The 27,656-nt window shown below is 37.8% G+C and overlaps 1 protein-coding gene across 14 annotated transcripts in view; it reads left to right on the top strand.

Annotated features, from left to right (window-relative positions):
* Nucleotides 1-27,656, top strand: part of Wdr37 (WD repeat domain 37) — a 167,487-nt gene that overhangs the window by 81,616 nt on the left and 58,215 nt on the right. For 11 of the 14 annotated variants that reach the window (XM_067137018.2, XM_067137017.2, XM_067137011.2 and 8 more), the window contains 2 exons: nt 3,129-3,251; nt 14,765-14,956. In XM_067137018.2, coding sequence (XP_066993119.1) covers nt 3,129-3,251; nt 14,765-14,956 — 315 coding nt within the window. The remainder of the gene's footprint in view (nt 1-3,128; nt 3,252-14,764; nt 14,957-27,656) is intronic. The other 3 variants (XM_067137021.2, XM_067137022.2, XM_067137020.2) reach the window with 2 other exon arrangements.

The raw sequence follows: 27,656 nt of genomic DNA, 5'->3' as shown, positions 1-27,656 counted from the left end.
GAGAGGCCTGGTGCAGGTCTTTTGACTTGATGCCTGTAGGCGACCTGCGTGTCATGATGAGGATGAAATGATGAAGGTGACACATACACCCAGTCCCCGTGCCAGCGAAATTAACCAATTAAGGTTTAAATTCCCGAGCCTGCCAGGAATCGAACCTGGGACCCCTGTGGCCAAAGGCCAGCACGCTAACCATTTAGCCATGGAGCTGGATGCATACATTGTGAGCATGCGATTTATCCTGCCGAATGATCCTGTTTGCAGTGTTTGCCTCTAGAGGACAGTCACTTAATTGAGTACCCTACCAGCATGCTATTAAACAGTCCTTATAAATAGCCTACTCGGATGGATCACATTTCCCAGCCTTTAATATTCTGTTATAAATAGCCTGCACTGATAGATCAATTTTCTCAGCCCTCAATATTGTGTACATCTCTGTTGTCAAGACATATTTGATAGGGGAGCACTTCACGTCACAGACTGCAAGTCAGTTCTAACACTAACATGTTTTGTCTGTGAGAAATCATGTGAGGAGTGTTATATGAGCAATTCAATTGAAATACTTTTTTTTTTTTAAGTTACTACAACTACTATATTTTTAAGACCAACAAAATCAAGTTATTCAGTTTTGTGTTGCAATTTCAATATTTTTGTAGTGTTTACTTTAATTGGTTGAAACATTCATTATCAGAAATTATAGAGAAAATTCTGCAGAATTGCTTTGTAATTTGTCTGACTAGGTCTTATTTTGAAGAAAACTGAGATTTCTTTCACATTCAACTGATTTTTTTTTTCTCTGTCTCATTCCTTCCTGAATAGTTTGGGTGGTAATAGCTCCATTCTTATGTACACGGGAAAAAAATTTTCAGTAGATAATAATGTGTCAAAATTTGGAAATTTCTTGTTTCTCTTACCACCCTATGGCTTCAGTTACTGCTGTGTATAAATGCTAATACTAATAATAGTAATGTTATTGGTTTTATGTCCCATTAACCATTTTTACCATTTTTGGAGGCTTCGAGGTGGCAAAATTTTGTCCTGTGGGAGTTAGTAAATCTATCAGCACAAGCCTGGCATATTTGATGTATAAATGCTGTGTCCCACTGTAGTCACATCGTAGTTGAAAGCTTTATTTCAACATAGGAACTGTAAAGATAACGCCTTAAGAGTTTGAGAGTTCTACTGGGTAAATTTAGAACTGCCCATTTTCTAGTAAAAATTTCTGGTTATCAAGTTTAATGACTTTCCTTGGCAGTTTTAAGTATTTCAGTGATCTTCATATTCTTATTTGTGATCTGTATCCCATACATACTCGAGAACAGTTGAAATTCCTGCTGTTAAAGCTAACAGTGCACTTATATTCTAATTTTTAAAAAGTTTTCACAAACCCTGAGGACCACTCTTGATCATTGACATGTATGGGTTTCCATTTCTTGTAGTGTTTAAGTTGGTGCAGGAAAATGTGTCATAGAATAAACACACACAGGATTTTTTAGCAACTAGAAGAATGAGTGGTAGGTAAGGTTGCATGGAGTACAATAGACGGTAAATTTGGGCTCTTACATACTGATATAGTTGGCTGATATCAAACTTTCATGCTACATTGCAAAGATATCAAAATATGTGTACAGAGAAATTTTAACAGGGAAGAATTTAATTTAGTATCCTATACTCTTTAGAGGAGATGCAAAAGCTAGCTTCTCAATTTCTCTGATACACCACTTTTCATATGTGTAACTTTCATCTTGTTGCATCGAGTATTAAGGCATTTTCGATACTTATTGTGTGTGATCTATCAAGCTTTGGGTAGTGCTTGTCGCTAGTTAACAGAAATTTTTAGCACACACCAGACACTGATAATGTTGGGTTTTTTCATATGTGAAGGTATATTTCTGAATAATTAAGACTAGAACCACTGCAGATGATGCGGTGAGATTGAAACTTTGGGACACGTCTTAGGATCTTGCCCATTTGGCGAATGTCTACGGAACACTAGACACCATCACATCTGATCTTCCTCGGCTGATACACTATGTGGAAAAGAGCATCTAGTACATGAAGAGGTCCATGGTCTCGCAGTTGACGGTGGAACAAGACAAATCAACATGATCGCCTTGGAGCAAAAAGAGTTTCATTCTCGACCCAACAGTCAGATTTGAAGTATATGCACAACAGCCCATTGAAGTTGATGAAGAAAAAAAGAGGATATATTCACGAACCATTCCATATTACCTCAATAATTACAACCTTGAGGACATCGAGGTCATAAGACTCATGCTGGGTGCAAGGGGCACCATTTCTAAACTATTGGTCACCTACTTACAACACTTTGGTGTGCCAAATGAGACCAATGTGAGCTGGGGCATACATACATTAAAAGCCTCGATATCGATCTTGAGGTATCACCTCTATGCTCCATACACTTTAAATCAATTAATTCATCTGCGGCTTCTTTGTGACTAAGTATTGCTTTCTCTACATTATCAATAGAATTATTGTTTTTATTTGCATTGTAATTAGATTAGGTACTAAATTTATATTGTATGATATTATTTGTTGGTTTGGCAACCTCAGCCATTTGAGGAAGACTAAATATAATTATTATTACAACAAGACAATGTTTTAAACCTTAACACAGAGAACCAGAAACATTTCTCATACTTGAAATACATAACAAGGTGCTCTTGTGATCTAAGCTATATTAAGAAAGTTTGTTACAGCAGTGAGTGTGTGCTCAAAATATCTGTATTAAATGAGATGAAACGATCATAAGAGATTGACAGTCCTGAACTGAAATCCTTCTCTTTGTCTGGTCGGTTGTTTAGGAGAAAATCAGGTCTGAGTTAAGCCTATCATACACAAAATTAAATTTCTTGTTGACAATTTCTGATACTTTTACAGAATCTTTCTTTTATTATGTCCTTGCATAGTATCACTACTGTCGTATTCCAAGCAACTTAGAACAGAACTAATTGAATTTGAAGTCTGAGTATATAATTTACATTTAGTGGAAGAATGTTGATTGCTTTCAAAACTACACAGCTGACATAATAACTTAGAAAACTGTTTGGTGAATTTCATACTTCCTTCTCTGATATGTTGTTAATGTAATTATTTTTTCCTTTTTCTAGTGCAGGAGAAGATTGATAATTTAAATGAGCGGCTTGAGAGGGAGTCATTTGTGGGTGACAAGCAGAGCTATGACTTCACTGATTTTGATAACACATCTTCCAAGAGTTTATCAAAGCAAAAATGTAAGTCACTTTAGCATCATTATGAGAAACTTCCACATATCTTTCATTATAACCATAAGGAACTTAAAATTTCTGCTTCTCTAGGGATTAAAGTCAGAGATTCGGTACATGGCCATGAGTATGGGGAGGTGATATGAGAAATAAGATATGAAGCTGTTTCTGTGGTTATTTGATGAGCGAATGTTATTTTGTAGCAAGTGCCTCCATGAGTCATCGTAGCTGGCTGCCAGTACTAACTTCGACATCACATAACATTTGATTGATTGGTTGAAATATCTTCACTATTATTTCACCATTGCATTCATCTTGCCAGTCTCTCTTACAGTGTATCATTTGATCAGCAAGTGTTGAATAGTTACCAATATAGGAAATGAAAAAAAAAAAATTTGGTTGCACATTTTTGGTTAAGTCACTTATTCACTAACTGTAACTTGTATTTGCTATAATGTCACATACATTGGTGATGAATTGATTTAGAGATGACTGGCTAGTAGCATTAGCATCATTTTTCAGCCCTGACGACGGTAGTAATGCAGCGTAACGTGGACTCCACAGCATTGGGGAGGTGTACTGATTGATGACCACTGCCCAACCTCTTATAATGCTCAGAGAATGGTTGGAAGAGGGTCCAGGCCCTGCACATTTCTCTTGACAGCATCCCAGATGTGCTCAGCAGGATTGAATAAGGATGATCCTGAGGACCAGGCAGGCATCATCCTGTCTACACTGTCTTGCTGTAGATATAGATCTCCTGCAGGCTGCTGGAGGCAAACAAAATGGTGGACATTATCGCACAGCAGGTTCTATAGTTTACCGGTGACAGAATTTGGTAGATGTAACAGGGGACTTGCTTTATCCAGCATAAACAATCCCCATACGAGGATACTTACACCATCAGTTTGAACTGTCCGGCTCCATGGCTAAATGGTTAGCGTGCTGGCCGTTATTCCATATTCCAGAATTTCCGTTCCCATCTAGATAAACATTATTTCATACAATATGAAGACCACTCACAAGCGTCTCCCTAATTCAAAAACACATCCATTTCACATTTACTATCCTATCTACGTGATCTACATATTTGCACAAAATAACCCCGCATTTACTAGTATTTCAAATTTAATGTTCTCTTCGTCATCTCGAGAAATCCATGGCTCGGGCCTTGGGAAGGCCGTTGGTGATACTTAACCCATCATGGTGCTGGCATGGATCACTGATTCAATTAAATTACGTCTTTCACCAACACAGTTTATGAAACTCACAGTTCCCGCGGTCATCTTTACAGCGATACAATCATCCTGTTAGTCAAATTTTCACATAGTTCAGTAATTTAACTTTTTCTGTAACTTGATCATAGTCTTTCATACAGCGTATCGACAAAATGTACAGTAGCACTCCAAAGCACAGGCAAGGCCAAGACACCAGCAGACCGTGTGTCTGCCTCCAATATTTCACGTTAAGTTGATTCTTCTGCATCAGCGCAGGCTCTTTTTTAATTTTACCCCAACACAAACAACAGCGGGAACATGGTCCCCACCACATTTTCATATCAGCCATTCTATGAGTCCTGTGACACTGGCGATATGGTCAAATGTGTAGCTCAGAATTCTAAGTAATTTGGTTAAGTGTGGAAAACAAATTGATCAGCATTTTATCTGATATTTACTATCAAATACTGTATGACACCTTTTCGGGGATTCCCCGTCTGGAGTCTGCGTTCTCAGCTAGTGTGGATACACCACTGGTGCTTATATAATCTTCTGGTGGCGTAATTTTTCACACATTGAAATTTTACAAACAATTATTATATTGGCAGAAGTCTACTATACAAACATATAACATGCCAAAGTTTCCCTTACTGATTAATCTGCTTATCTCGAAATCTTACAACACAAATCAAGCTTGCACGTTGGCATTACGGTGTTTCGGCCATTTTTAGTGGGCAGAGTTATTGCTATGTATTTTCCTTCGTTGTCATTTTCATAACTCGCTCTCTTTCTGGGGATCTCTCCAGCTATGACGGACTTGTGTTTGCACCACAAAGTCGGAGGTATTGTGCAATCTGATGCAAGTTAACTTCAACATGGACAAAGAAGCATGACAAAAGTTTCCACAGCCTAAACCAATTTTCAATTAATTATATGTATGGCCGATACGGTTACAGTACAGCTTCATGCAATTAAGCTCACTTATCTACAGTTCACATCCTATAAAATGTTAATTTAAAGTAAAGCATGTGCATGGATTTATAGATGAAATATCCGGAAGGTTGAGAGTGCTTTAGATTGAGAGGGTAAAACATAGATTTGTTTTATTGAAGATTTCAAACGGTAAAATTAATATCTTTCTTTGTATGGAATATTCAATCCGTACTGGTAATGCATGACGGTAGTGTCTTCAAAATGCCAGTATTGGTATGATAATCGAATGTCTACGAGAGAGTTCGCAAATGCACATAGTGGGCGCGCAGCTGTGAGCTCACATCCGGGAGATAGTAGGTTCGAACCCCACTGTCGGCAGCCCTGAAAATGGTTTTCCATGGTTTCCCATTTTCACACCTGGAAAATGTTGGGGCTGTACCTTAATTTAGGCCACAGCCGCTTCCTTCCCATTCCTAGGCCGTTTCTGTACCATCGTCGCCGTAAGATCTATCTGTGTCGGTGCAATGAAAAGCAAATAGCAAAACAATGCACAAAGTGAGAAAACTATACCGTACTGATGATGATCGATCGCATTTTGTGGCAAGCGTATCAGTTTTCTTATTCAAACAGCGTCACCTATCCTAACTTAACCGTACTATACGTGTCATGAAAACACGCTTCAAGTGCCAGTAGAGAAATTATAATCTTCTCGCTATAAATTTAAGCGTTAATAGCCTTTCTGTAATTTAAGCAGACGCGAGAAAATATAAAGTAACCTCTGAAATCAATTATGCACTCTGCCATATCTCATGGTGTATCCCATTCTTACCTAATTTTAGTATTTTGCATTAAAATTAAGCGATCATTTAGCCTTTATTTTTAACTAGTTAACAACTGTTATCGGACGCATTATTTACACATTTATTACAAAATATGTCCTCTTCCATTTTGAATTTTCGTTATGAAACAGCAGTTGACGGGTATTGCTAATCGACTCCAACATCGCCTTCGAATGTCGACAAGAGAACTCGCTAGTGGAAATGACGGGGAAACGATACCGAAGGTAACCGATCGCATGCAACATAATCGCTGGGGTGCATAAATACCTGCAACAAAATAAATCGCGCACGCATAATCACTCGTAATAATGGATGCGTCAGTAATAGGGCTCTCGTTGTAACTGAAGGATGATACACAGTTTAACCCCTTCGGTGGCGGGTTTTGGGAGACCTCCTGTGCCAGAAAAGTGAGGTTTTTCGGAGGAAATTATTTATTTTTAGGAAGCAAGGAATGAGTAACAATTATTAAGGGAACACATTCATATATTATTCAAGGTTAATAAAATCTTACTTTACACTCTATTAACACTTTTTTACAGTAGGCCTGTGATATAGTTTCATAAAAATCATAAAACACTGGTGTTTTGAGTAGGACCTATACTGTCCTGTGAGCAATACATTCTTATTTCATGCTTTTGTATTATTCCCATCAGCAACACTAACGCAATCAATTGCCAAATTTTGTAAGAGTTTATTTTTTCCAAAACTGTGCCCTTCCATGCGGAGATTTATTTACAAGTTTTTCAATGCAATTTTAGAATAGGGCCAATGAATTTTTTCGGGCACTGTCAAATTTACACTTTCATCTGTTACAATCAGTTCAAAACAGTCAATCGCACTCACCTCTGATAATCCTCACACCAGGATTTGCCGTAAATGGAATAATATTAGGTCGCGCACTATCCCCAGGCTTACACATTTTCCAAACGAATGTATATTCAACATCTACCATCACCTTAGCTTCTGACGTAATACCTTCTTCACTTTCACTACAATTACTGAGGTCATCATCTGAAGAATCAATAGTACCATTATAGCTACTATCAGAAATACTAATGTCACTTAGAGATTCATCTTTGATGTAGTTCCTTATTTTGTCTTCAGACAAACTTCTCTTCCGTTTCGCGCTCGCCATTTCTGTTTACCTCGTCAGCTGGCCAGAGGTTGTATATGTAAAGTAGAAAAGATAAGGCATATTTTAGGCCAGACACTTCATGAATACAGCTGGAAATCCTCCCGCCATTTGTTGAGAATGCTTGAAAACATTTTCCAAAGCATTAGAGCACCCGAGAAATTATTGGGCGATCGCGAAATGAACACTGCAGCTAAACGAGAATTTCTCGGGCGGTGACGTTATGGGCAGGCGTGATCCACCCGAGAATTTCTCGGGCGTGCCACTGAAGGGGTTAATATAAGAATTTTGAAGGGACAGCAAAAAGTTCTCGTTATATGCCATACTCGCTATAGCGGACTTCTACTGTATGTACATTTCTTTTAAATTAGAATAAAGTTATGGCTACATTGAGATCCATTTGAGATTTTTGTTTGCGTTCAGATTTGTAGGAAAACCATAGTCTCATTTTTCTATGCGATAGACTAGTTTTGAACCCGGGTATTCCATGTGTATGGATGTGACATTGATAAGATGAATAGTGGATTGATGTGAGCAAATACAATAGAGACAATATGCGACACTCTGGGAGATATCGAAGGACAGCGATTAGAGCTCTGTCTAGCGGAGTGACCTGAGAGTTACTAATTCTGTCATAAGAGCGTGTGTATTTGTTTGTGAAGTTTTTGGGGTTATTTATGTGTTTGCATTAAGTTGACATAAGTAAATAGTAGCGAGTGTCATTCCTTTATATCTCCTGTCAATATGAGTGAAAATATGTGTGCTGTGTTTGGCTGCAATAACTATGAAGTGCAGAAGGATTTGCGTCTTTTTTCCGTTTCCCTCATGACAAGAAAATGTAAGTAAATACTGTGTTTGCATATATATTCTTCCAGTTACAAAGATATTTTTATAGAAGGCCTACTTCCTAAACTACTGACCTGTGTGACCCATATTTTAACTGGCTTAAAATATAATAAGCTTCTTTTGTTGTATTAGTGCATCAGTTAATCTTTAATACCGATGTGTTGTTGTAGGTGTGATCTGTGGGTTTTGATTTAATTCAGGAATATGCATATGTGTACGGCTGGTTGTGTTCCAAGTTACCCCATTTGGAATGCCGTAAGCACTGAAGAAAATATGGTTGATTTAAGAAATGTGATGATGATGGTGCAAATTTACTTTACCCTAATATAATGGCAAGTATTGCTTATAGGGAAATTTTGAATGTTTTTGCGGCTAAACTTATATATTTTCTTTCTGTTAGTAGGTTTCAAGTTAAAAGGAAAATTGTCCTGCTATTAAATGTAAATTCATTGAATCATGTGTGTGAGGAATGTGCTGATATTTTTATATTTTTATTGCCAAGTGTCCTAATGTGATGTACAATGCTTTTAAATGAAGAAAAAAAAAAGACAAATCTAGCCGTGAAATTTCAGGCAGGTATGCTAAAGCTAAAAAAGTAATGCATAAATGAAAGATCAAGCCCTTTCACAGTAGTCCATTTCACATCCTGATTATATGTCTAATTTCAGTCTTTAAATAATAACCTGTTAAATAATTCTTCATTCATGTATCCAGAATTGCTTTAGCAACTTTGAAGTTAATATTTTAGCAACACTTTCTTTCTAGACATAATTTATTTATCCATTTCCGTATATACATTTCCATTGATATTTGAATTTAGTGCGAATTTTCAGGTAACACAACTTGCGACTTGACTCCCATTTTAACAAGGCTAAATCCGGAAGTGTCTTGTATTGTCTCTACTGTATTTGATGTGAGTTAAAGAGTAGTAAATAGGCAAAGAATGAATAAGTAAATGAAACTTTTGAATATGATAAGAGGATATTGGTTGAAATGATATATATTTACCACGATGTTTTCTCAGGGAGACTTATTGCCTCACTTTGAGAATGTTTAAAATGAAGGGTCTTCAGTCAGCATTTACAAGCACGGCTCTGCGATGTTATGATTTATGATTTATTGAGAGGGTGAACCTGGCCACTCTCGTAAGAAAGAATTCTGCCAAGAGTATTGTTCAAACCTGTGCACCAATATGGAAAAACTTAGGGGTTCACAAATACACGATCGCAATTAGAAGATTTCCTTTTTAATTCTTTCATAATTATCTCTGTAAAGAAATTGAGTAACTGGAACGCCAGAATAGTATTATTTGTTGATCTTTTGAATAATTTAGATAGGGATTTTCAGAGACCCATTTGTCGGTGGCATCCTGGAGACCACCGGTTCGAAGCCCAAGGCAAACCCTGGATTTTCCGTCACACAGAAGTTTTATTTTATTTTCTGTTCCCTGAAATACATGTGTTTGTTGTTTACACTTCTGTGTGTAGTGTGTGTACATAATTCTTGAATGTGTTCTTTGAGATTTATTTCATGTTTGAAGTCTGAATTTGAGAGTGGGTTCTGCCTCGTGATTTTGTTATCGGGTTCATTGCGATGTGGGTTCGATTCCGTACCCGACATCTGTTTAATTTTGTTGTTGGTTGTGATATTGTCTACTAGTGTTAGCGTATTATTTTTAGTGTTAGTTAATTAGTTGGCAGGCCTTCGTGGCTCAGACGGCAGCGCGTCGGCCTCTCACCGCTGGATGCCGTGGTTCAAATCCCGGTCACTCCATGTGAGATTTGTGCTGGACAAAGCGGAGGCGGGAGAGGTTTTTCTCCAGGTACTCCGGTTTTCCCTGTCATCTTTCATTCCAGCAACACTCTCCATTATCATTTCATTGCATCTATCAATCATTAATAATCACCTTGGGAGTGGCGACCTCATTGTTTATATATATATACAGTCGAACCTCCTTTCTGCGGACACCGTCGGTTCCGAGGAAAATGGTCCGTTACGAGAGGTGTCCGCTAAAACAAGTTTGTAAAAATAATCGAACCTGAAATGTAAGCATACATATCTCTATATTTATTATTCTAAGTCATTTCTGTGTTAGTATTTCATAGAGAGTTATTATAAGTGATTTTACATCATTTACAAACATTACAGCTTCTTGAAGTAAATCCCTTGTTACTCATGTTTAACAGACAACTGAAATGATACGGTATTTCTGTCTCACTAATTAGCGCCTGTACTGTCCTTTCATTCTCAAGTTGACTAGCTGAGCTCGACCTTATCAGCGACAATCCGAGTTATGAATAGAATGATGCAAGAAGGGAAGAAAATCCCCATGTAACTTGTGAGTCAACAGTCTCTGGCAGTATTTCTGGGCAATTAGAATTCTCGGAATAGGCCCATACACCACTAGGTAGAACTGCATTCCGATGTACCTTCTCTCCCCTTGCAGTCAAAATAGTACAAACATTCAAAAGGGATTTCCTTACATTTGAAGAATGGTTTTAAAAGAAAGGATGAAATGTGGTCCGGCTTAATAAGTTGTCCTGCAATGTATAAATTGTGGACGGGACAAATGGCGATGTCCGCTGTCCGCAGTTCGAGGTTTCCGCTTATATGAGGCCAATTTAACACTTGTCTTACGTAAAATAAAATCGGTTCCGAGAAAAATTGTCCGTATAGGGAGGCGTCCGCTGAATAAGGATGTCCGTTAGGGCAGGTTCGACTGTATATGTTTCATTCATTACATTCCTGACCCGGTCTAAGACTGGAAAACAGGTTGTAGGTTTTCATTTTCAGTTAATTAGTTAGGTGACCACTCAAAGTTGTCTCCAATTTTTGCTTAGATAGTGTGTTTCTTCTGATAGTGAAGAAAGTCTTTGATGAGAACCGTCGCATTTACAAGGATATTCCTGTACTCAAGAATATTTCAAATTAGTGTGTGCTTATTGATCTAGGTATATTTGTCATGTCGTAAAAAAAAAGAACGTTCAAGTTGAGTTAATTTTCAATGAACGGAGTCATATCTCAGAGTTTATGTATTCAGTCCATCAGACATTGTACATTTTTTTTTTTTTTATTGTAGTACTATTCAGGGTTACATTGAATTTATTTTTGTATTTTATCAAGGTATATTAAATAGGGTTTTAAAGTTTGTCGCTTATCATTTGCCGTAGTTAAATGCATCCTAGTTTTCCTCCAATCACTTATGCCTTTAACTTAGTTTAGTGTTGTATTTTTGATATTATGCCGCGAATGCTCTGTGGCTCTTGGAGGACTTATTGTGTTTTTTGGAACGGAGGGAGTGCAGTTAATCCTTGCACAGTCGGAAGAGCTTCTGTTCACCTATCACTTTGGATTGTACTTTTCTTTGCTTTCCAGATGAGGTGGCATTTGACTCTAGACTGAAAAGCCCCATACCATCGAACGCCTTGGCGTTTGGTCCCGCATGGCGATAGCCCAGTTTGGGTGCAATGTTGCTATTGTATGGTTCTATGGGGCAATGGCGTTGGTGGTAAGGTTCCAGTATGATGTCTAGAAGGAAGGAAAGAAAGAAAGAAAGAAAGAAAGAAAGAAAGAAAGAAAGAAAGAAAGAAGTGAAATTGCTTATAAGAAATATTCCTGTATCTGATTCCTTCAAACAACACTCACAGGTGATCTGTTATTCTTACAATGCACTAATGACCTGGTCATAGAGACTTCCTTCAGATAAAATCTTACTAAATGCAGCCACTATGGACTAGGGATTTCCGAACTCCATAACCCAGTCATACTGAACGTTGCAGTACTGTCGAGTTAACAAAGAATGCAGACATGTCTTTCAAAACAAAATGGTCTTTAACCTGTTTGGTGGGTGATGCGACGAGATCCGCGGCTACAAGTCGTTTGCTCGGCGGAGAACGCGAATATATCAAATTTTATTTTATATCTCAGTTGCCTGCCTGCGGAGGTTTATTTCTTTTTCAGCAGCGTATTCTGGATGAGTCTGCCCTCTGATGATAATTTTTTCAACTATGTTCTTCCAATACCAATGTGTCATCCACGAGTTGCATCATAAAGAACACAGCTTACATCCGGGCAAGAATGACCTAACGCCTAATAGCATCACACTAAGCTTTAGCTCATCGCTTAATCGTCCCTTGGATGTAATAATATCTCTGTAGAAGGGATTCCTAGAGATTATGATACTGAACAGACCTCTCTGATAACATTTTGGTACTGTGATCTGATTTATTATCCATTCTCGAGTTCTTCCTTCACGACTGGAGTGTGTGTTTACCGCGAGTTACACAACATTTATTATCGTACGCATCCATAATACAAGCACAATTCATGATTTCCATCCAAACTGCAGAGACCAGGATTCTATTCGATCCTTTTTTTTTTTTAAATTTCCGCTAAAATGTCTAAAAGGAATTACCGGCCCCACCGGTAGATGAAGATCATTTACGGGCCATGATAAACAAAATGTTGGAATTTAGTGGGGAGAATAGTGATCATAGCTCTGCCGAAGGGGAATTAGTAAGTGACAGGAACTTACCTGGGATATAAGTACTGCAGCCTTGAATGTACAGGGTTTGGGCCCAGCTGATGCAAATGTTCAGTAGTCGTGAAAGAGACAACAGGTGTTTGATTCCAGTTCAAGCAGCGACATGACTGTGACATAGGAGACGATAATACTGATTACAATCCAACCAGTGCTAGTTCTTCGTCAACTTATACTGAAAACAGACAAAGAAAGTCCCGCATTGTTCCAAAATTCCATCGTGATGTAAAGGGAGAGTTTTTAGCGAAAACAAAACCGAGCAAAGTGTTTTAATTATTTTTTTATGACGAGATATGCCAGAACGTAGTTGAACAGACAAAAGATGCCCAGCAGGAAATCGCACATAAAACCCAGCTTAGTAAGATGAAACGAAGGAGTCGAGGTGAAGACCGGGTCCAAAAAAATAAGGATGAAATAAAGCTTCTTATGACCATACTGTTGCCGCAGGGGATTGTACAGAAACCTAAATTAGGACACACTATTTCTCGCAATAAATTGTACACTGCACCTATTTTTAATGAGCTGATGACACAGAAGAGATTTTTTCTTGTCGGGCTGAGTGGCTCAGGCGGTTGAGGCGCTGGTCAGCTTTCTGACCCTAACTTGGCAGGTTCGATTCTGGCTCAGACCGGTGGTATTTGAAGGTGCTCAAATACATCAGCCTTTCTTGTCAGTAGATTTACTGGCATGCAAAACAATTCCTGTGGGACTAAATTTCGGCACCTCAGCGTTTCTGAGAACCGTTAACGTAGTTAGTGGGATGTAAAGCCAATAACATTATTATTATTATTATTATTATTATTATTATTATTATTATTATTATTATTATTATTATTATTTAGAGTTTCCTCCACAGCTTTTTACATATATCTGACAATGAGGTGAATAAGGTACAAATTCTTCCCAAAATGATAAATGAAGATAAATATAAAGATAAATTCAGTATTTGACCACCTGTAGGCAAATTTTTCGAAAGCTTATTCCCCTGATGGCAAAGTGTCAATTGATGAGAACCATCCGTACATACCAAGAAAACAATCGCATTTCGGAATGGAATCATAGAAATTATGCGAACCCAAGACAGTTTATATAACATGATCTTTTTCCTTGTAAATATTACCTGTAGTGTAATATAGCCCATGTGTGTCACTTATGAATTGTAGGTATATAAACTTGATCCCTCAAAAGCGCTAACCAACATAACAGAAAATTTTGTGAGTATTATAATTTATTCCATTGTAAATCTTTTATGTATATGTAAACTTTGTAAAGCTACAATTTACATATACAGAAACATTTCCAGGCAGATGTTGTTAGTAAACTGCCTAAAATATTCAGGTAAACATTACTGTATAAACGAAAAGCACGGCTTTGCTATTAGGAAGAAGCAACCTCAATATCACAGTGTGAAAGCACTTAGTATGTTCTTGCACAAAGTATTAAAAAATTAAAATAATAGGATTTTTCAACAATTATACACATTATATTCAAGTAAATATTTCTCTTAGGGCCCTTCAATAGTTCATTTTACTCTAAGATTGTTTTTAAGCAAGTAATTAAATATTTTCTTCAGTCAGGGAAATCGCTCCCCACCTGGGAGTGAGCTGGTTTGTACCGAGCTCCCCACTTAAGGGGTTAAATATAGGTACAAAATGCATTGTGCTTATGGGATTTTAAATCAGTTCCTTTAAAAATCAGAAAGGGGTGGTCTGTTAATAGGGTGGTCATTCAGACAAGTTTCACTGTACATACAGTACAATGGCTGCACTTCATTAACTGTTTCAAGTCATGCACGTGGCTAATAGGGTTTCTTTGTATCCCATGTTCCTGTGCTAACATTTATTTTCAAGTATTTATGTAAAGTTTGTGGGGATTTTTTTGTTTTTGTATTTTGTTTTTCCAGATTTTCATCTCAGTTCTCTGTACTACATTTAAATGGAATGTTCTATATCAGAGATACTTGATCTGTGTTCCAAATAAATGCAATTTTTAATACAATAATACTTTGTTAACAGCAGCATCTGGTTCATCACAGAAAGTGAAAACTGCACACAAACTGAAGGCACAGACTAGCAAAATTGTATCAAGTTTCAAAGGTCCAACAGTAAGCTGTTCATTAGTTCGAGAATTTTCGGGTCACAAAGATGGCATCTGGGATGTTGCAGTTGCTCGGCCTGGTCAGCCTCTCGTTGGCACTGCATCTGCAGGTTTGTTGGTAAACTTTTACAGAACATATCTTGGTATTATTAATATTAATAGTTCGTGTTTGTTATATAATTCCCTTTTTGTATGATATGATTCTGGTATGTTGATACACTCTTTCAAGGTATCAGAATCATAAACTTTATACCCTGGGGATCATGAGAAAAGTCTTTCTCCCGATCCAGATGCAGCCAGGTTACAGAAAATGTGGTTCCTCTTCATTTTCTTGTTCTTCATCACTATTATCTATAACCAAGTTCTAGTTCAGGTTCCACTGTCTCGTGTTGTTCTTCATTATGCTCATCCATCGTAATATGGGTTTTTCTTTCCATTGTAACTCCATAGTTTTATTTTCTAGCATTCTTTCTTTATTCATCTAGTTTGTATGTCTATCTCAGTCTATTTTCTTCATTTTATCAGTTAATGTTTCACCTTAATGTCTTCCCACGTGTTTTAATTGCTTATTTTATCTTTGTATGGCTTCTGTAGCTTCCTTTAGATCAGCTTCATTTAGATTTTAGTGCCTTTATTAAATTTTCGTCCTTTGTCACTGGCCTGGTCTCAGTTACATAGGTTATAATATCTAATTATTTACAGTAATATGCTTTCTATATTACTCACTTTGAGTTGTAACACATCTGTTATGGTGAGTGAGTTTATTTGAAATTAGTAAATACTAATTATTATGCAGATCACACGGTGATATTCTCTTTCTTGTAATAGGTAGCTAAGTTGAAAGACAACCTCCAGGAGGCACTCTTCACTCACGTACCCTGATTAGAGAAGTGGAGAGTTAAAATGAACATTTGGAAAAGTAGCACCATGCTCTTAACAAAATGTGTGCCCCCCCCCCCAACCAACCCACCCAGAGCCCCTGACGTTTTTCGGCGAAGTCGTCAGGTGTACCTAGAAAACCAATAAATATCTAGGTGTCACCTGAGATAGTGGTTTAACGTTCAGTGATAACATTTCTTGCATCACAATGCAGGCACATGTGTGCCTATGCAAGTTAATGCTGATGACTAGAGCCGACAATGGGCTTATTATAGAAAACCAACTCCTGCTCTACAAATCGACTATCAGACCGATACTAGAGTATGTCAGCCCCATTTGGGGGCGAGTCCAGAACTGTGCTCTCCGCTGCTTATCAGACACCCAGTGGTAAAAAAAGAATGATGACCTGCTTGACCGGTACCAACTTCCTACTTTTCATAACAGGAGATGTAGCACAGTCACTTAGTCTTAAAATGCGCTCGCTGAGAGTAAAAATCCACTGCTCATGAACATATGCAACTACAACACTATAGGTCTTTGCTACTGGAGACCTAAGAACCTTATCCTCTAACCCCACTCCACTAAGGGGTGCAAACCCTATCCTGGTCAGGGTGATTATAACTTTTAAGTTCCATAATACCACAGAAATGCAGTACTAGTTAGAAATATCATAAGTACCACTCAAGGCCTCAATAGGTCGATAAGCTAAAATCCCTCATTGGTACCTCACCACATGGAAAAAAATATGTTAAAGGTGTTCCAATAAAGATTCCCATGAGCTGGGGTATAGAAGTAAAACCCACTCTCCAACCACCGCCAATGTATCACTGTGGACTGGTGTGTTTAACAGAGGGGTATTTATACCCTGATTAGGCAAAGTAATCGAAAATAGAACCCAAGAAATGCACTGTAGAAAAGTCTGGAAGCATGGTGATGTAGATGTGTGAAGTAGCAGGGTGAAGTTGAGCTGGAGAGCAGGCAACAGTCTGAGCGAAGACAGGGTAGAGACCAATACTGCAGATGTGATGAAAAAAGTCATTGAAATTGGAATGTTGGAGTTAAATAAAGGTGAACTGATGTTGTTACCTATTCTTGTTACCTATTTCTTTGTTTTTCATTCTCTCCACAATTTCTTCTTAGCTTAAACTTTTTCTTCACTCTGTCTTTCCACCATGTTGAGTGTCTGTCTGTTCTACCTTTTCTGATATTCTACCGCATACTCTTTCTGCACCCCAAAAAAATTAACTCATAAAATCCATTCTCAGAACACCCATTCTTCATCCTTGGTATTAGTAATTTTAGTTCCTTCACAAACTCCTTGCAAAACTGCACTGCACAAGTCAACATAATGATTAATATTCAGTTAATGTAGTTGAGCAATAATATTGAAAACAAACTTGTGGAATTAAAGTGAGACAGTATTAGATTAGATTGTATATGTCCATGAATCTATAAAGAATATGTACTTTATCAAAGTCAAGCCTCAGTGACAAATTTAATGTGGCAATATTAATGTTTCAGTCATCAGTCCACATTACAGAATATGAATCTCATTGTTGAATCCGTATTGACGGTTGAATGATAGTTCACACATAAATAGACATGCTTCGACCTGACATTGCGTCATCTTCAGTCTTAATTGGACGTAAAAAATAAATAGTTTTGACTAGGAGGATTAAAATAGTTTTGTGCAATTTTGTAAGAAAATCATCAGTCCATAGACTGTTTTCATGCAGCTCTCCATGCCATCCTAGTCTATGCTATTTTCATTTCTACAGAACTAATACATCCTACATCTGCTCTAATCTGCTTGTCATATTCATATCTTGGTCCACCCTACCGTTCTTACTACCTACATTTCCCTCAAAACTAATTAAGCAGGTTCTGGAAGTCTTAAGATGTGTCCTATCATTCTATATCTCCTTCTCGTCAAATTTAGCCAAATCAATGTACTTTCACCAGTTTGAATCAGTATCCCTTCATTTGTGATTCGATCTACCCATATCACCTTTCTCATTCTTCTGTAACACCACATTTCAAAAGCTTCTATTCTCTTTTTTTCTGAGCTAGTTATTGTCCATGCTTCTCTTCCATACAGTGCCACACCAGTGTGCAAGTTTTAAACGTAAAGGTGCATTCAGACTTGCAGCTGAACCTTGTAACATAACTGAGTTGTATTTCTCTCTGGGTGGTACAAGGTTCACTGTGTTCCACTGCTTGTTGGTTTTCCTGCATCACATCAAAGGGCTGCGCACATGCAAGTTACAGCAAGCTTGGACGTAGATAGAACCTTAGCTTGTGACTCGCATTCACCTCTGCCTGCTTGATCTGTAAAGATAGAGTGATCCAAGCAAAACACGTTGCATTTTATTGAGATGTACAGAGATAAAGGGCCGATTGCAGAAACGATGACTAGTTTTAAGCCTTAGACAACGTCTACCTAAACAACGTCTAAATCGAGCACGATCTTCCATTGCATAAACAATGTTCTGCTGATGTTTAACTAGACATCGTTTAAAGTTTCAATATTGGTTTGAAAATGGAGATAGAAGTATCTTTTATGCAACTCTTTGCTTGTCGCAACCAATGAAATATGTTGGTGCATGCGCCGAACGCCAGTCAGCTGTTTGTCTTCCTACACATTACTCAAATATGCCTAAGTATGAGCATGACTTGCCCAAAGAATATTCCTTTCGGTGGAAATTAAATCTCACAATATTATCGACACTAAAGCAACACGCCACCGTACGGGAAAGTGTAGCTTTGATTGTAGCGTTGTTACAGTGGGTGTAATCTACTCATAAATACAGTAGCTTCGATGAAGGGAAGATGAAGCAATAGTGATGTGTAACCAAGTGTGTTGTATGGGCGATATAGATGTAGCTTGCATTCTGGAGTTCGTAGGTTCGAAACGCATAGTCGGCAGCCCTGAAGATTGTTTTCCGTAGTTTCCCTATTTTTACACCAGGCAAATACTAGGACTGTTATGGCCATGGCTCTTCTTCTCCAGTCCTCCTCTTTAAACAATAATCACTACCACTTGCCATTTCCTATCTGATAGTTAAAATAAGAATAATGGTTAACACCACCTTTCTTATACTTATCTTTCCTTATATTTAGGATATAAACATAACAGGCGTTGTAAGATGGGACATGTTTTGTTTAACTGTCGTAAGCATCATCAGCCGAAATCATAATCTGATGTCCAGTACGGTCTGCAATGAATTTTATTACTTGTAATATCTGATAGTTGCCGAAAACTTATACGATTTTATATATATATATATAAACCACATACAACCTACCTTTTAGTTTTCACTCTTATGTGTGTTTAGTTTTCAGTAAATATAAGTGAATGCCTCCTGGTTGATGTACAGTATGTGACAGCCCTCTGACCATTAGGACAAGTAATTCTGACATGTATGTAGTCGAAGTGACGTATAATTCCATGGAAATTACCCTATGTGCAGTATATAATAAAATACGTCGGTGCCAAGAATTGTATTCAAGTTGACAGTAACTGGACTGTCTCTTTGTCAGTCTCAAGAAACAAGTCTCTTGAAAAGTGAAACCTTATTTTAAGATCTATCTTCCCATACATGTCAAATGAATTGCTGCGATTTAGAAGCGGGTGACCCACAGAGGGGTCAGACTAACCTTTCTTCCCGGAGACAAATTACGTGTTCCATGGTACATAACCTGTGATTGTGATTCACTCCTCTCATTTGAGGTTAAACTGTGCTCTAGGCAGTGTTTAAACACGACCGGTTCAACATCGGTTTTAGACACTGTTTTATTGTGCCCACTAACTGCTTGAAACTTCTCATCAGCCAACAGATTTGTACCATCATGTATAGTTACTCGTGTATGTAACCAAGTTTGCCACCATTACCTCTGTTTCCGTCTCATTTTGCTTGCATAAATACCGTCTTTGCAATGTGGCAACCATACCTAGGCTTTGGTTAACCAAACATTTCAGGCATTTAAACAAAATTTTAAGAAACAGTGATTGGGAGGGGGCTGGCGACATAGCTGAATACTGGCCAAGGAATGCTGGAAGAAACTGACATCCTTGCTTTCTTCACTCCAAAGGAAGGAAGGATAAATAAAGAAAAGTATGGGAACAGGGGCAGGTATGTATAAATAAATATAAATGTATATTACATATAAAATATGGCAACATACTTTTATTGTAATGCATTGTTAAGTTATGTTCTTAAGGTACTGCAGACTACAGTAGTGTATAAATGACCAGTTACTAGAAATCATCCTGTCATTGCCTATCTCTCTTACACCTCTTGGTGTTTTCTGAATGTGGTATCCTTCTTTGCAAATTAAGGCCCTATCAAATTGATAATGATGCAAAGTAACATTCTGGTAACATTTTATTGTGCCCACTGACTGCTTGAAACTGCACATCAGCCAACAGATTTGTACCATCATGTGTAGTCACTCGTGTATGTAACAGAGTTTGCCACCATTACCTCTGTTTCCGTCTCATTTTGCTTGCATAATGCAAATAAATATAGGCCGCTGAGCTCTCTCCAAATTTGAAAGCTGCACTCTATCACTCCACTGCCTCCAGCAGGGCAACAAGCATCTGGCCTCACCAACCGAATTCCACATTTACCTAATAGCTCAAAATCAAGACTATTATTCCATTTCAATTGCATAATAAACAGCAAGAAAACTTACGTTAATAGAACACGACAAACAATCTCCACAAGCAAATGTGTACTTATTTAGAAGGGTAAACAATACTTATTTAATCCATTTTGGCTTCAGGACAGCCCTGCTAGCACTAAGTGTAATGTACCTCATTACCGTAGTCAACAAGTTTGCACTTCACCGGCATAAGCAATACACAAGATATGAAGTGTTCCATTAGTAATATACCAGGACCCTGCAAACGCAGTTTATTCATGAAGGAGATATAGAACTCCAACACAAAAGTGTAACGAAACTTATAGAGGATCTATGGACATGAAAATCAAAATTTACTATGCTTTTTAACTACATTCTTAGATTAAGTGCGAGTTTAGTGATTTGTGTATGTTATTTTATCTTATGTTCTCAAGCAGCTGAGGATGATCGATTTTAGATTGAAACCAGTCCTGCAAATGGTGTATTTTTAATGTAAATACTTGTAACAAGTAGTATTGATTAGGTGGAATTATCCCCATTATATAATTGTGAGATTTATCAATACGGATGAGAAAATAATAAACTATAATATATTTTCTAGTTAGATTCAACATTTAATCCAGATTAGGTTTCTTCCTGTATGAGGACTGAGCAGACACTGGGATAAGCCTCCAACTTCATCCTTGTCTTTGAAGTAGGAAATCGCCCCGGAAAGGCGGATGAACCAACTACAATTGGCCGATGGCATAGACTCATGATTGACATACATGACGGGCCAGCTATGAGTATTTCATTGCGTCATTATTTTTGCATGGATGCTGTCTGAAGGTGAATGTTGTGCGTTCACGGCAACCAGCACATGCCAAGATTGTGACCTCACTACCAGCATAAGAAATGGAGGAGTGAGATCTACAACATCAAGTATTGTCAAATATCATCCTCACAGCAATGCGACAATGCAATTTCAAATACCTTCTAATAACATAGGAACACTAACAGGGCAAACTAGTGAACATGCCAATCCGTTGAAGAGACGTAACATAGACAGCTTACTGGAAGCTAGATGGAAAGCAGAAAAGGCAATGAGCATCGGTAAAGAGTATACCACCTCCTCCTCCTCCTCCTCCTCCTCCTCGCCCCAGCAGCATTTGCCTGGTGTGAAAATGGGAAACCACGCAATAACATCTTCAGGGCTGCCGACAGTGGGGTTCGAATCCACTATCTCTTGGATGCAAGCTCACAGCTGCGTGCCCCTAACCGCATGGCCAACTCACCTGGTACAGTTCTATTTGACAGGATCATCAGTGAGTGAAGTGAAAAGGAGCATAAACATTCCTATATATAAATACAAAGGTGATCCAACTGAATCCATCAATTATAGACCAATTGGACTCCTTTTGTGCACCATAAAGGTATTTGAGAGAGTACTGGAAACGAGGTTACAAAAGTGTCCACAAATGATACTGTAGATTTCAATTCAGTTCAGTCATCAGTGATCTGCATTTATGATTGTTGCCCAGGTAGCAGATTCCCTACAAGTTGTTTATGTGGCTTCTTCTTAAACACTTTCAATGAACCTGGAAATTTAGCAAACATTTCCCTTACTCCTCGTCCTAAGAAAATGATATTTGCTCTTATTTTGTCCTGAATTCCAACTTTATCTTCTTATTATGATCTCTCCTACTTTTAACAGCTCCACCCAAGCTTATTCATCTACTAATGTTATTCCATGCCATCATTCAACTGACAGCTTGGAATATACCACTTAACTCTAAAATAAAAGGCTTGAGAACTTTCACCTTTTACTTTACAAAGGAAAAAATTAAGTGTATCCTCCTAATTCAATACATCATGTAATTCCATCATTAGATGGAATAATCAAATTCAAAAATGTTTAGACTCATTTGAGCCATCTTCAGTGAAAGGGAGGGGAGGGTTAAGTGATATACGTAATACAAGCTAAAAGTGTGCCAAAAAACATAATGAAGGAACAAATAAAAAAACAAAAGAGAGACATGACGGAAATAAAAACAGCACAACATACAATACTAGCTGATGTACCCATGCTTCGCTACGGGATTCTCAGAAAGACTGACTTCGTGGCTTTCCTAACTGAAGTCAACATAAGTCATTACAAAAATGTCAATAGGAAAGTAGCGATTAAAAGCAATGTTATCATATAAAATACTCTATCAATGAAAAACATCATATTTTTTCACTTTTAACAAATAGTAACTTACTATGTCTTTAAAAGTAGGAAAGATCACAATATGAAGGTAAAGTTGGAATTCAAGAGGACAAATTGGGGCAAATATTCATTTATAGGAAGGGGAGTTAGGGATTGGAATAACTTACCAAGGGAGATGTTCAATAAATTTCCAGTGTCATTGAAATCATTTAAGAAAAGGCTAGGAAAACAACAGATAAGGAATCTGCCACCTGGGCGACTGCCCTAAATGTAGATCAGTATAGACTGATTGATACGGTGTAGGTCTAACAGTCCAAAGTTCCAGAGCTGAAGTGACCGGGCCGCAGACTGCCGTAAACACTCATCTGCCATTATTCCATTAAATATGCACACTGCTCATTCCGATCAGTGCCTCAGAGTATGGATTGAACAGCTCAAATGCTATGATGAACCAGTGTGTTACGTACCAGTAGTATCAGAAAATTTATTAACCAGAGGAATGGCATGCTAAAGAAGAAAGTTATCTAACTCCCCAGCTACTTCCCACCAATATTCAAACTGACTGTTTCACTCGGTACGACTGGGCGATTTGGCCATGTGGTTAGGGGCGCGCAGCTGTGAGCTTGCATCCGAGAGATAGTGGATTCGAACCCCACTGTCGGGAGCCCTGAAGATGTTATTGCATGGTTTCCCATTTTCACACCAGGCAAATGCTGCTGGGGCTATACCCTTAATTAAGGCCAAGGCTGCTTTCTTCACACTCCTAGCCCTTTCCTATCCCATCGTCGCCATAAGACCTAACTGTGTCGTTGCGACATAAGGCAAATTAAAAAATAAACTCGGTACACAGCAGTAATCCTATCTATCGGAGATGAATGGCAACAGAAGACACAAAGCACATCACAGCAAACAATGGTCAAAGTAATGTTGTTATTGATAAATTTTATGAGCTTTCTATATTGTAGGCCTTCACATTTAGTTTTCTTTCGACTCTGTGATATTATGGTGTCTTATGAAACTATTTATAGCATAGACTGTAGTTCCTTATTCTCCGACTTTACATACCGATTTTCATTAAATCCTGTTCACCCATGTTCTCGTGACTCGGCGCTGATATGGACTTAGTAACAAAAATTCAAATTCATGAATATCTCTGTGATCATAGCCGGTATGGTAACAATCTATAAGACATAAATGATCGGAAATGAAATAGCGTATGCCGGGAGTATCCGAGGACATATTCGGCTTGCCAGGTGCAGGTCTTTTGATTTGACTCCCATAGGCGACCTGCGTGTTGTGATGAGGATGACATTGTGATAAAGACGACACAGACACAACGTGCAGGCAAAATGCTTGTGACAGCAAAATTAAATGGCGTTAACAACTCTTTCATAAAGCATATTGTTAATCAATTCAAACACCACCCCAAAACCACATTAACAAAACATAAAACCAAACCCACTGCATTTTCCACCTTTACTTTCTCTCAGAATGCTTATAAAATCACCAACATTCTAAAAAACCACAACATGAAAATATATTTTAAAACCAATAACAGAAATCTTGATTTAGTACACAACTCTAACTCAATTAATAAATCTAATGTTCTTTTCTAAATCTGGAGTATACAGATTCCAATTCAATAACTGCAGCTCTTTGTACATCAGACTTTAATATCAGATCCTCTGAACACATCAACACCATAAAATACAACAGGTTCTCTGCAATAGGACAACACATACAAGACTGTAATCATAATTTCACCAGTATTGATAAAGATATAAAAATACTTCTAGTTATTAACAAAGGCTACTACACTTCACTAAACACTACTGAAAATTGTTTTATTCATCTTGATCAACACTTCAACCCCAATTTCAATTTAAATGAAATTTCTGAAAAATGAAAAATTTTATTCGACTTCCTTATCCGCTTTTTCAAAAATGCTAAATTTACAAACCCAAATTCAATATTCCAGGCATTATATAGTTCCTACCAATATTTTCTGCTTCCTAAAACCCATCCACCTGATCCACCTTAAACTATTACACCTCCTCATTTATTTCCCTATTTTTTCCTTTTAATCATAATTTTTCTACTTCCAACTTTTTCTTTCCTTTTTACCTTCCTTCTTTTTTTCCCTCTCCTAATTGAATTATATTTTCTAACATCTCTAATGATTTAGATGATAGGATAGAGTCATGCTAGAAATATGAAGGAAGCAACCATGGTCTTAATTACGGAACAGCCCCATCATTAGCTTGATGTGAAAATGGGAAACTATAGAAAACCATCTTCAAGCTTGCCGACAGTGAGGCTTCAATCCACCATCTCCTGAATGCAAGCTCACACCATATAGCCAGCTCGCTTGGTAAGCCTTGGTTTAAAATGTTGAAATGCAGCATTCCCTGTTATGCTTGAGAACACCGTATTGATGTCTGCAAATGGTGTGGAAGACCAGTCATTAAAGTGTAATCAGTGTGAAGTACCCAACCTCAAAGTTATATATGCAACATATTCTTAAAATGAACGTCATGTGTGTGTGGAACATAGCTCTTATTTAAAATTAGTGGTGTGCGGCATCAGTAGTGCAAAAGGATATGTCTTGGAACTTGTTTAACTTTGTATGATTATGCTCTCCTGTACAGATCTATTGCACTGCACTATGGAAGAGAACCTAACACCAATATACAGTGTTCTGAATATAATGTGTCTACTCCTATTGAAGTTTCATGCACTGTAAATATTTAAGCGCATCGGAGCTTGAGAACTAGTTGTAGGAACATCGTGGGACTAACCAGTTTTTATTACAAGATCTGTAGTTACTATTAGCACACTGGCTTAGCTACCAGCTTTCTGTTATGATGCAAGAGCTTTGAATCCCTAGAACTTTGAGGTGAACAAATCTGATGGTGTCAGGAAGGGCATCCAATCTTAAAACCACCTGCTAAAATCCAAAACAAGCCTGGGTTGTTCCAGTGACTCCAGAAATATCTCTGCTTGTATGAGGTTGCTGGAAAGTACACAGTGTTCTCTCCAGGAATGTTCGTCAGCCGGGTGGCAGGAATGAGTATCCAGGCGGGAAATACTACGTAAAAAAAATGCATGGGATGACATTTTGTTGTATTCCCCTGGGACATTAACAGTAATATCAGACAGGTAAACATTAACTACAAAATTGAACTGTTTTAGTGGTCTTTTCACGAACAAGACATAACAGAATATTTTGAACTTCTAGTGTTCTACTGCTTGTTCATAATCACTTAACACCGGGACTTATCACTCGGTTGCTGTGGAGTCCCATACAGGTTTGTAACGTTGTGAGGAATTGAGCTGGCATGCGATTCCACGCTAATCGAGACACTCTCGCGCACGACACTGAGTGATAGTCAACCTAACATTTAAACTCCAATGTAATTGATGCAATTATGCTGACAGTAATGAAGATTTATCATATAAATAAGTAGTTTTACAGTCTTTACTGTTTAATTTGGAGCACCCAGTGACTCATTTGTATTAATATTATGTAACTAGTACACATCTAGGTTATGTTAGCTGGGCGGCCTGTTAAAACGGAAGTGCAGTGCGCCCATTAAAAAGGTCCTATGGAGAACACTGGTACATCTATGTGACTGTCTAAGACTCTCTTCAACTTTCATGTGATCAGTCATGTATATTCTATACTGTACTTCTCTAGGAATCATTTTTAATTTTGGACTTCTATTTTGAAAATTCTAGGAGATTTTCAGTGTAACAGTTGAGATTTTTGTCCTACTATTTTACTTGTGCCAAAAAAAAAAGGTAATTTGATGTAGATATAGTGTGTGTGGTGTGGAGAAAAACTCTTCTCTAAGTTATGACAATTTAAGTAATAGGGGTTGAGAAGGAATGACATTCAAGACACTTTTGCAGCTTCAGGAAGTACAAAAAATGCTTGCCTAATCCCTTCTTGCAAAATTCTGCTATTCATACTTAGTAGCATTTGAGCCATGGAAGATTTGCCAAATTTGCATAGTATGGGTATCTGTTCCCTTTCCCTTACCTGTCACATGACATCCATTTGAAAAGAAGATTAGGAAGACCCATTATAGAACAAGTATGGTACTTTTTATTTAGAATATTTCAATTTTGATAGTGTTACTAATTTTGGGAAATGCAGTATTTTAAACTACCATTTTTCCACTTATATGTGGTTTATAGAATGGATGTAGACATCATCATCTGCATTTTCCAGCTGTTGGCCAGGTCTGCTTGGAACATAAGCCTCTCCATCTCCTCTTTTCTTCCCACCACTTCTCCCCCTTCACTCTTACCCAGTCCTCTCCTCTTCACTGTACACACTCTTCCATTCCTTTTATCCACCTGTCTATTGTCTTCCTCTTGGTCTGAGGGACATCCTTGCTCCAAACCAGGCTTCTGACACTTTTCAGGAACGCTCCTGCTTGTCTTCCATGCTCAGTTATTTCCTTATAATTTCTTCCGCTTTCTTCTATGATACTTCCTCTATGAGAGGGTACCCAAAAGAAACTGGAATTATTTTTTAAAAGCTGTATATTTTCAAATTTTTACAAAACAACCTTATCCCCGTCAAAATACTCTCCATTACGACTAACACATTTGTCCCACCAGTGTTTCTACTGTTCAAAAAACTTTTTGTAGTCTTATTTAGAAATGGCTGACAGCTCCTCCCTCATTTTTTTTTCTGGACCTCTTTATTGTTGTCAAATCAGTGTCCTTTCATGCCCCTTTTCATGCGTGGAAATAAGAAAAAGTCACATGGAGCCAGGTCAGGTGAGTAAGGTGCGTGGGGCAGTGGAACAATGCCATTTTTAGCCAAAAGCTATCTAACAGAGATGGCTGTGTGTGCAGGTGTGTTGTCATGGTGGACGAACCGGTCTCCTGTCTGCCACAAATTGGGTCTTTATTGATGAACACTGTTGTGCAATCTTCTTATAACTTCCAAATAAAAGGTTTGCACGTTGTTCACTTGAACTTGCCATCATAAAAAAACAAAACAAGAACAAAACAGTGCTAGCAAAAACAATCACTGCAGATCAACAGAACAAGCCAGGTCGACAACACAGGCGGCACTGGTCTGG

The sequence above is a fragment of the Anabrus simplex genome, chromosome 1, assembly GCF_040414725.1.
Source record: "Anabrus simplex isolate iqAnaSimp1 chromosome 1, ASM4041472v1, whole genome shotgun sequence".
NCBI classification, from domain to species: domain Eukaryota; kingdom Metazoa; phylum Arthropoda; class Insecta; order Orthoptera; family Tettigoniidae; genus Anabrus; species Anabrus simplex.
This window is presented reverse-complemented; position numbering and strand designations above follow the sequence as displayed.